Genomic DNA, 12101 nt, shown 5'->3' on the forward strand with positions numbered 1-12101 from the left:
CGAAGCTAAGCTCGTAGGATTAACAATTATATATCGACGATCCCGTGATCTCGTTATTTAAATCTTATGGGGAATGTTCTAGACGTATTAGATAGGAAATTCATAGAAATATGCAAAAATTTCGATTTCTAGAACGACCAGAGAAAATACAAATAAGAAAAGAGTTCGATAAGATTTTTACCGCAACATGAAACGAACAGATTCATTATATTTCGAGTAAACGGATTAACCGGTGTTGCCTCTTAACGAACAAATCTTCGTTTCTCCGACGAGACGAAATAAACGAAAGAGACTTGGTTGGCAAGAAAGGAATGAAAGTTTTCTCGGCGATCGTTCGAAATCACCATAGTAAACCGAGATCAACGTCAGAACGTAGATCCCGTGCCTGGATTCTGTTTTGCAAAGAAAAACAAAACGTTGTCAGTTGTCGGGTCGGAGAAAAGCAATGACGCCGCGTGCAAACAGCAACGACCACGTCGTTAGTGTAATAGACGCAGAAAATCGAATTACTATGGAAACAATGGCCAAGTTGGAGAACGAGTGCAGCGCAGTGGAAAAGTTTTTCACTTTGCAAGGCGGAGTAGAAGGAAACTCGTTCGACTGTCGACGAATAGAATGGCCTTATCAGCAGCCAGCACACGCGGCCGTACGCGACTTTCCAAGACGATACACATAAATGTATTCCCCTCGCAAGGGTACACGCCGCGTCGGATACCAGAGAACAAGGGAAAACTTTGAAATAAGAGATCGGCCGTAAAAAGCACGAATAGAGAAGGTTGACAGTGTTCTCCTATTGAGTTATGCTCGTAACAATGATTATATCTTGCTGAAACTTAATAAAGGAAGGCTGTATCTCTAACGAAGTTTACTTCAAACTCCAATTTTAGTTTTGATTTTTCATATTACTCGATGCAAATTATTAAATAGAAATTGTTAGATGCGAGAGAAACTGTATGGAAACTTCGAATAAGGGTCTGTAGCAAATTTTCGTCAAAGTTCAACTTTTTAATTAATTACCCCGTTAGACGAGTTTGGCAACGTTCGTCGGTCGTTCGTTTAAGAACATCACTTTACAATTTTCCAGTTGTAAAATATTCTGAGAAACGGAAACAGACGAACAAACGTAAAGAACCGTGTACTATAGCAGCCATGTATTACAACGTGCTGGCAAGTTTAAGCACGTGAAGCTCGATGAGCACAAATATAGGAAACTTGAATCCGCGATCGATAAGAGGCCACAAAAGTCCCAATAACGAACATAGTTTAACACTTTGGTCATTGGTGGTTATTGGTGATCGGAGCGCCTGAACTTCTTACAATTGTAAAAATTATATGAAAATTGACAATTAGGGCATTTTGAATATAACCGATAAATAGAGGATACTTTGAAATAAAAAGAACCCTATTGAGCGATTAAACATTTTTATTAGAACATCGATAAAGAAAAATGAGAACAAATCTTGCATCTAACGGTGCACTGTGTTTGCATCCATATCTTTGAGGGGTAATCTACGAATATTATTATAAACACAGCTTAGAAAATAATCGCAAATGCTGCTTTGTAATCGTATAATTGAAGTTAGAAGTGTGCACATACCTTGGTGTTATATATAGAACGAGCAAATACCGTTTACCAATATCTTCTACACGTTTCAACGATATATTCTGCACGTTTTGCTTACGACGAAATAACGAATGAGAATGGTTTGTCGAAATAAACGAAGCCTCGTTATAATACGTCGCTATCGACTGTTACCAAGGCGCCACGATGGTCACCCGTGACCACCACTAAGATACACGGTCCATTGAGGAAGAACGTTGTCTTACATCGTCGATTTATTATTATTTTGCCATTATACGCTTCGAATAATAAAAATACTCCCGTGGTGTCCTGAGCGAAACGTGTGATTTTGACGTGGCAGTCAAAGTGTTAACCGCAAGACCATGGAAATTTGTATCAAGTATCCTGTGGTCGTAGGGTATACCTCTACCATCAGAACAGTGAAACTCATAGCGTCAACGACTTGACGTTAACTTTGTTGAGAATTGTGGATCTTTGAAGCCGAAATAATGTTATAGGAACACTAAATTTATACTTGGGATTAATATTACAATAGTAATATATTTATTTTATGGACGATTTCTTATATATTCATCGATACACACTCGCACGCGTCTCAGCACTTTCTTCTATACCCGACTGTTAACCGACTGAATAGTTTACATTCATCTGTTTTCGAGACGCCGCGCACACACATACCTCCACACACTGATACCCACGTACAAGTATCTCTACTACGCATTTAATCCAGTCCAGCACAGAAAATTATACATATCTCAACAAACTCGAATAACGTTAGCTTGAAATAATCTTGAAATCATCGGACGTAACACTAAACTACGCCCCAGAATCGTACAATTCGGGAAATTTGGATGCTCATCAAATTTTTAAATCACTGATTATAATTCTTTAGTAGGTGTCAAAGTCATAGAATTCGACAAGAACTCGTATTTCCAACTTTACCAAAGTCTACATTTAGTTCAGTAAAATTTCATATCGTCTAACTAACAGATATGTAGCAGTGTTATACAAAAATTGAACGAAGTGGTAGGCTAAATCAGAGCACATTACAGGAATATGAATCATTTATTCGTTTCGGTTGATTTAAGGTATTGATCACATTATTTAGAGAATATTAGAGTAGACATCATTATCGTAGGATGCAGAATTCAGGGCTCTGGCACCTTCGCTTGACTCGACTGTCTGGAAATCATCCACGCTGCAGCTCTCGTGACCGACCTCCTTAGTATCCAATTCCATGATCGTTTGTGTCGCATGTTACAACCACAGGTTACCGATATCGAAGTTCATTAAACAAGGGTCATCTGTGTCGCGTTTCACCAACTGGGAATCTCGATATCGAATTTCCTGACTATCAAAGTTACTATAACCGAAAACTGACACGAAACAATTGAATGTAACTTCTCTTTACGCCAACAATTAATTTTTTTTTTTTATCGTAAAATATTCGATTTCAAACGATAAGCTTCGAAATGGTCGAAAGAATACAGTTTTTGAAATGTACTATTTTTTTTTTTTTTAGTAGAGGATGTTATTTTTTAATACTGGAACTGCCAAGCTTTGTTTTCGCAAAAAACATAAACGCGTACATACCATTAGCGAAATTAATGTTTAATTTTACCGAGATAGAAATATAGTTACACGTACTCGTTCTAGCGTTCAATTACTAACAGGTCTTTCGTAAATCTCCAGCAATAATCTTCGACTGTCACACACCATCGAATTAGCACTAGAACTACCGATAGTTAACACGAAGCTATTTCTACCAAAACCAGTGAAAATGACTGCTCTTTAAAAAATACGTAATTTCTTTCTTACAAAAGGAATTCCATGTTGTGTAGTACATTTTTGGTATTATTAATCCATCTGGGACCATGATCCCTAAACGAGGGTTCACACATTTATAAAATTGTAAAATCAGTCATTTTCACTGCTGTGGTATTGCTAGTATCAGCATCTAGAGATCTAGCGATCGATCCGGAATTTTCCCGACAACTGATATCGTCACATCGAATGATACGCGGTAAAAATTTGAAAACGCGTGGCAAGTTGTAGAAAACGAGGAAACTGGTTAATCGGGGTTCGATAAACGGATCGCAGGACCTTTTACACTTTGACAAATACCAGTCATTTCGACTGTTATTGGCATAAGTAGCCTCGATACAACATTATTTTGAGATCGAATACATAAAAAACAAAATAAAATTCATTATATTATTCTTTTAGTTATCGTTGCGAAAGTCATTACATCATTGCGGAACAAAAATATAACACGAAGTAGGAATTTTAAAACAAAATTGTAAAAGCAGTCGATTCGACTGGTGTGGTGGTTCTAATGTTAACGACATATCTGCGAAAGCAGATTTCAATCGATCGATGCAATGCATCCGAGCAAAGACGCGATTAACTACTGGAATAATAACTCTGTTTAATCGCTCTTTCTTCGGTTTGTAATTTCGCCGAGGCTGGAATGAAGTGCTGCTCGTTAATTTAATCGCCTTCGGCTCGCAGCTGCGTGCTTCTCGCATCGTTTCACTCTGCGATCCCCAGATATGCACGCGTATGCCTGCGCATATATCGAAACAATTCTTGCATAATTCCCGCGGTGATCGCGCAGCTACTCGTGGCGAATAAAATTGAAACACGCGCGGGCTCTTCCATTTGTATTCGTATGGCACTCGTTCGGCTTGTTAATTTACTGTTCCTTTTTAACGCATTCACCCGAACACGATGCTTCCGACGTTCGAATCTTGATCAAATAAAAGAATAACAGAGGATGGTAAACGTAGAGTGTGTTCGTTGAATGTTTAAGGAGCGAAAATATTGAAATATCGCGCTACAGTATCTCGATCATAGCACGCAATTCCCACATTCGTGGTCGGCCGGGTATTTAAACAGATGTATACGTAAATTTCTATATTTCTGTCGAGACAAATAGAGAAAATTTTCCAAGTTTTTTCAGATAAATATATTATTTGTTTATCGGGTTTGCTTTCGGTTGGAAAGCAAAAATCGCGTCATCTCGTTTATCGATGTGTTTCGAGATTACGTTCGAAACACACATAGAGCGTTTAGAAAACTTGAAATAAATACAATCGTCGAGAGAACGACGTACTTGTAAATTAAAACGATCTTGACCAAATATATAAGCGTAATTAATACGTACCAACTAGTTCGATAAGAAATAGTACGATAAGATATTAAACCCGAACGTCTAAGCATAGGAACCGCTAACTTTCATAACGTAAAAGTAATTTGAAGTTGTAAAACCTTCTCCCAGGAGCATACTGAGATTGAGGCTACGGTAGCTTCTAAACTCCATACAAAACACTTTGTACCGTAAACTTTACGCGAAAATCGTTACCTGTTACGGAAAAAACGTTCCTCTAAAAATCGAAAAACTTGGAACAACGTTAAAAACTTCCAAGGCTCCAGCCACCTATGCTATACTTTACCAAGCGCTAAACCGTTAAAACTTCCGATCACTTCGACATTTTAGCATATTTATTCCATTCTGTGCTTTTTAATGTCTTAATATACTCCGTTCTACGATTTTCGACATCTTCAAACGTTACGTCTCTCTTGTGATATTTAATTAACGAGTGCAACAGTTCGTACACGTTGTATATATAGCACGTAGATCGTTAATAAACAAAAAAATATCACGAGCTCGATTAAAATAAAGGAAGAATTCTTAGCGTTGGTGACCTTTTCGCTCCAACTTTGCGTGAAACGTTTTATTCGAGCGCGAAAGCTGATCGCCTTCAAAAGAAAGTACGAGACGAAAGGTTGTTCGTTTGTTAAGACAAGAACAAGAATTAACGTAAAAAGAAACGGAACATAATGCAATATGGTGAGATTAGACGAAAGCAGCAGAATTAGAGTTACATAATCGAAAAGTAAGGTTAGAATAGATCGTTGAAAGAGTAGCTGCTGAATTTAGAATCCTATGAAAACCTCTGCTTTGCGGAGAACGGGGCATTAAAATTAAGGGAAACGTGAAATGTAACAAAGTAAGCGATTTTTTGCGGCATTATTGTCGCGTTACCCGCGATTGAAAAGCTGGAAAAAGTAATAAAGTTCCTTTGAGTCGAAACCGGAGAAACTGAGCAATCTCCGTCGGTTATAAAGGCCGTGGCGGCTGAAAGAGACACAGCCAGCCGAGGGAAATAAAGTAAGGAAAGTAGAATTCGAGAGACCGCAAGGGGAAGCAATATCTTTCCATCAAATTCGGCGGTTGAAACGGCGTTGGGCCGTTCTTCCGGAAAGACTTACAACATGGAAACCAGCCGTTTTTATTTCCACCGGTGAAAAAGATACTAGCCGAATCCGAGTTATTTGGCGAAAAACCGTTTTAACATATCTAACCGCGAAACTATCTCAGTTTCTCCTTGAATTTTCGACCGCTGCTACACAAGGGATCCATCCCTTCCAGCGATCGTAGTACGAGGAAGCGATTGCTCCGTTTTTTTTTTTCTTTTTTTTGAGAAAATCCAATTTGAAAATTTATTTTTTGCGCGTGAAATTGACTAATTGTCGACTGAATATAACGAACATTTAAGGTCTCGTTTACAAAGGAATAGAGTTTGAACATAGGTATTTAATTAAGAATCCGCCTTGTCCTCGTTCTCGATCGATTTTCAAATTTCCAAACTAGAAATTCTACATTTTCGATTTGTTTTCATAACCGTGAAAAATTCCTCCTCTTTATTATTCGCTGCTGTACACTCCGAAATTATCCGAGTTCAAGCGCACCCGATATACTTTCAAGCTCGATTTTCTTCGAAACAAACGATCGTACGAACAAACTGTATCCTACATTTTCGACTTATTTTTTCACGTAGAATCTTCCTTGTACCGATCGTATTATGATTACTGCGTTACACTTTTCTAAGCTCGTCGATGCGTTTAGTTTCCCCAAACCGATTTCTCTGCTCGGGTTTCAAACGATTTTAGATAGGACGACGGGATAATCCTGAGAAAATTTATCAGCTTGAAGCAAGACAGAGAAAGAGCCTGGAGAAGGGAGAAAGAGAGAGAGAGAAGTGGTCCTTTCTGGTAGGACCAATCTCGGAAGCTGAATTCAGCTGACTATACGGCTATACAGAGTGGCGAAAGAGAGAAGAAACGAAAGGACTTCTAATATCTGCTAGAAAGACGGATGCACATAATCTTGCAAGAAGGATAAACGCGGTTACCGGTCAGGATTTCGAAATACGTCTCGGGAATGTCGTCCGTAGTATTACTCGACCGGTTCGTATCAAGCTCCGTGACACAAAGGAAATTGTTTGCGCAGGCAACCGCGTTTTAAACTGCTTCGATGATACGACTCCTCCTTTCTTCCAATTTTTGTTCCGAGGAATATAATAAAATAAGAAACTGTAATAAATAATATAGGTATACTTATCAATGAAAGGATATAAATGGAAATATTATCAAATTACTTAAATTTGTTAAAATGTCCAGATATTTATATGTCGGGTCAATGTTGGAATTTTGGGCGTTTGACGAACCTTCGCTCGAATTTGCCATCGTGGTTACAGCTGATATTTATTGGCACAAATGTGATTATTACAAGAGGCTACAAGTGATAGCGGCGATCGGATGGTCGAGATGTCGATGACAATGAATTCAGGTTCGATAACGAATCCACGGCCAACGGACGACGAATGCGATGTGATACACGATCCCGATGTCACTCAACGTGCAAGTAGTACTCCTCTGAATAGACTCTATAGACTCAATCTCAGTCCAAGTGGAACTGCCCTTATATAGTCCTCTCCCCACCTCTCGGGTCGATCTTTGTTTTTAAGGAGAGCTATATAATTATTCCATACCTCTGTTAGGTACACGTCCCTCCCGTGACCGTGGCTACGTTCAGTGACTCGTTACGTCGCTTCGAGCCCAAGCCCATCGTCACAAAATCGGATTAGAACGTTAAAACTATTTCTTAGTTTTGTTACTTAAGTGTAGCTATAGTAAAAATCTGCACTGGGGTATTGAAGTTTCCCCCAACATTCCAAAAGAGAGGCCCCGATGTCCTTTCATCTCCGATATATATTTGTAATTAATATAAGATGAAACAAACTAAACCGATCATATTTTCTTGCAGCATTTTCCAATTTCAAATTGGACAACGTAAGTGGCGGTTTTCGAATCGAAAACCATATCGAACGGTACGTGACTTGTCGCTCGGTACAGCGTCGAATTTATGGATCCTATCCGTGGCCATGGGATTTATGGGAATCCAATGCCTTAATTGGAAAATTATAGGACAATGTCTGGAAGCGGACCGTTCGTCCCACAGCCCGTTACTCAACGCGTATAATCGACCCCTCACTGATAGCTGACTTTCACAATCGCGCCTCGATATTTTCTGTCTCCATGAGACAAGGAATCAGATATCCTGAATTCCAGCTAACACGAACGCAACTGGAGAAACCAACTGCGATCTGACCGAATTTCTGTCAGCAGTCGTTAAAACGCGACTGGTCTTTTAAATTCCAATTTAAAAATGACAAATATTGGGTTGACAACTAAGTGATTGCGGATCTTGTCATTTGGTGATAATGAGCAAATCCGCGATCGCTTATTTTCCGACCCAATATATATGTCGGGTTTGTCGGGTTGGCGCTGGTTCTTGGGGCGCGTTGCGTATCTTCATTACGACAAGCCATCGTAGTAATTCAAAGAGGTTTATATTTACAATGATACGTACAAGTATTGATTTAACAGGGTTTAACAACTAAACGTGATTGTTAGACACTCTTAAAGTAAAGACAATGTTCTTAGGTTCAAACGAATCCACGATCAACGGGTTAACTCTTACTACAATTGGATATGTTTTGGAACTCAAAGTGACGTTAGCTGTGACGTACGGTATCTTTCAGACTGACTCACCAGACGTTGTGTGTAAACTCTCCAAGGAGATCATGAGAATAAAAGACTGACACGATCACACTTGTCAAGTGCGTATTGATCGGGGTTATCAACAAAATTCCAGGCGCCGTTTCTAGGCAGACCCGCGTAGAGCCGTCACTGCTCCTGCCCCGAGGCTTGTTTGTTAATACAGCGTGTGTCCCTCGATTTTGGTACTTCTACTGTTAAGTAAAACGTTCATCCCGTGACCCTGGCTACGTTCGGTGACCAGTTGTGTCACCTCGACCCCAAGCCCACTGTTATAATACTGTAATGAACAGCAATAATGAACTGTTTAGACCAAAGTATTGGGAATCTTCCCAAAATTCCAAAAGAAAGGCCCGTTATCCCTACATCTCCGACATATATGTTTTCCCTCTTTACTATCCACTGCGAAAAAGTAAAGAAATGTTTACGAGTTATTCGGATTTCTCTATCGAATATTTGGAAAGAAAAATATTTTATCGATGTTTAACAATTTTCTTTCTTTTTTTTTAATTTATTCTGTTGAAATATGTATAATTTTCTTTGCTGGATTGGGTCAAATGCGTAGTAGAGATATTTGTATGCGAGTGTCGGTGTGTAGAGGCGTGTGTGTGCGCGGCGTCTCGAAAACAGATGAGTGTAAACTAGTCAGTCGGTTAAGAGTCGGGTATGGAAGAAAGTGCTGAGACGCGTGCAAGTGTGTATCGATGAATATGTAAGGAATCGTCCATGAAATAAATATATTACTATTTTAATATGAATCCTTAGTGTAAATTTAGTGTTCCTATAACATTATTTCGGCTTCAAAGATCCACAATTTTCAACATATTCATTTAATCCACCTCTGGGGATTATTAGCGACTACAGTTGTATACAATTGTATTTCACAGACATGTGCGATATTCCACTAAACTCATACGTTGTCCTCTGGTCATAAATACGTAAAATAATTTTTCACTTTTATTTTACCGTTTATAAACGTTTATTCGTTAACACCTGTTATTTGTTAACGTTTATTGTTGTTTTCAGTTTCATTACCGAAGAATCGTTGATTCGATCGGTCCAACAATAAATAATATATTGGCAATTTGTAAAACAGCCGGTGTAAGTATCGCAGAGTAGAGTGTGAAATATCTCTGGAACAGCGTAAAAAAAGAAGAACGTTTCGAAACTATATATTTGTTCCGATAGAACGAGGAATATTTGTTTATTCGCAAACCTTGATTCCAATTTGGTAAAAATCTGCATCGCGCTAATATTTGAACAATGCAAAATTGATATTGACAGCTGCCCTATATTCGTTCGAATCAAATTATCCCGCGTATCTACAAATTCAAGTAAATCGAATTAAACGCGAATGTTTCGAATAAAAGCGAAATAGGACAGAATATACGTAAGAGCAAAAAATACAAAGTTCCACGATATCGTTAACTGGCTCGCATAAAAGATATGTAAGTTACTTTTACGGTACGGACAATGGAAGAGTACGATTGTAGAGCGGAGAGAGTCGAATAAAAGACATTTAACCATGTGAAACAATTAACCGTTGGAAATTTGCATACGCTTACCTAATGAGGTGGCGGCACACAAAACGTGTAGCTGGTGAACCAAAATGGAGGCCACCACGGCCGAAAGACGACTCAACATCGTAGTCGATTCTCAACTCATCTCTGTTTCGAAAGTTGAGACGCGGTGCCTCTCGTCTCCTTCCGATCTGAAATTTTAATACGACCATATTTAGTATCGATTCTTAATATTTCAAGATCACATCAGCGAAACACGATAAATACATTTTTATTCATTTTCCTTTTTATTCTTATCTTCTCTTTACGTTTAACTTTATGCTTATTAATATTCGCGTTTCGTGTTTCGAATTTCGTAACATTTCACTCGTAAAAACCAATTTTCAAATAGACATCTTTATATAAATCTTATCTTTCGGATATAAAGCTCGAAGCGTGCGGTGATAGATTATGTCGACAAATTGACACGGACGATTGAACCTTATCGTTGGATAATTAAAGATAAAGCGTGGAACAAGACGAATGCGGTCGTTAATTATACTCAGCCACCCCAGTGCACGATGTCAAACGATCCCGGCAAGCCTACCGAAATCCCCCTGGACTTGGAAATAACACCTCCGGTTGCCTGGGGCTGACCCAATCGGGTTCACGAGACACAAAGCCAGCCCAGAGATCAATGCGTTACTCCACCGATCTATGTATATGTCCCAGAAAAAGGATCGACCCTTTCGCCAGCCGGATTAACAGTTTTACACGCTGAAAAGCCCGGTATACTCTCCAGTGTCTCGCTTCTTTGCAAATATCGTCTTAATGAATTTCTAACGGGTCCATTCCGCTTTTCGAAATTCATATTTTATTTGAATTATTTATAGGGGAAAAAAATTCCTGTCGAAGGATGGACGTTCGTGGTCAATGCAAATTTGAAATTCAGGCGAAACCGATGCAAATACGGCAGAACATTTAATAGAATATCTTTCTGCTTTGCAATTTTATTTCACTAATATTAAAATAATTCACTTTACGCGTGTATTGCTGTATTTAAAATTATCGTTCGCATCTAACGCGCCCTTATTTCTCGTACGTGTAATCGTTACGTGTTTAAAAATTCGTAGCTCGTGTAGAACAAGTTCATTTTCCATTGATTTTAGCGAGACGATTATGAAATAACGAGAAAGAAAGGAAGTAGAAAATAATGGAAATGTAAGCACGTAATCTCTCGGTCGTCGTAACGTTTTATTCGATAATCATCGAATGAAAATCAGTAAACTAGTCCTTTAAACGTAGCTGCGTTCTATCTCGAAATTTTGTCAATTTTCCATTACGCTATTGAAAGCTGTTTGCTACTTTCTAGCTAAGAAATAAATTACATAGGATTGCGCAGCACGAGTGTAGAATAATATTATTGAAACGCTATACGAGATTGCAAAGAAAAAAAAAAACAGCAAATAAACTAACACGGATACGAAGATTTTAATGAACGCACGAGTTCGAAAACAATTTAACGCAACAAAATCCACAGGGAACAAATGCGGACTAAACAATTGCAACTTTGGCGGAGCGTATCGAGAAACGTTTAAAAAACGAGCAACCGAACAATAAAGGAAGACCAATTTGCCCGGTCGTTTCAAAAGAATCCGTAGGAAGAACGAAACTCGTCAGGCAGACAAAGCGAGTTCTCGTTCGAGTCAATCGCTTTGAACGACGTATGTAGACTCAAAGGCCGCAGTAAATCAGACGGTCGGTCCAAGTCAAATAGAAGATTGTTACCACGAAATTCCGTGTGATTCAATTTGACCGGAAGTTCGACCGAAAACACGCTTCTCCCTCAAGTTTCCTGATGCCACCGTCCTAATGAATCTATCGGCAACTCTTGAACTCCGCACCGTCATGCCGCACCCTCGCAACCCTTTCACAGGGTCGTCGCAATTCGTTCCATCTAACGTACGATTTAGACCCGTAGGCGAAAGCCGTCGCGGTTGCTCGCGAACCTATTCGAACGATTATAACAGTCTTTTACGAGAGCGTGTTACGTGTGTTGTACGAAACACTTGGAAATTTCACTACCACCTATAGAAACATTTTACGAATATACA

The 12101-nt window shown here is 38.9% G+C and overlaps 1 protein-coding gene across 3 annotated transcripts in view; it reads right to left on the reverse strand.

Moving 5' to 3' along the window:
- LOC138178061 (zwei Ig domain protein zig-8) overlaps positions 1-12101 on the reverse strand; it is a 368687-nt gene that overhangs the window by 256732 nt on the left and 99854 nt on the right. For all 3 annotated transcript variants that reach the window (XM_069109482.1, XM_069109481.1, XM_069109480.1), the window contains one exon: positions 10054-10199. In XM_069109482.1, coding sequence (XP_068965583.1) covers positions 10054-10132 — 79 coding nt within the window. In that variant the 5' untranslated portion in view covers positions 10133-10199. The remainder of the gene's footprint in view (positions 1-10053; positions 10200-12101) is intronic.

This window comes from Bombus flavifrons, chromosome 3, assembly GCF_040668555.2.
Source record: "Bombus flavifrons isolate JBK064 chromosome 3, iyBomFlav1_principal, whole genome shotgun sequence".
NCBI lineage: Eukaryota > Metazoa > Arthropoda > Insecta > Hymenoptera > Apidae > Bombus > Bombus flavifrons.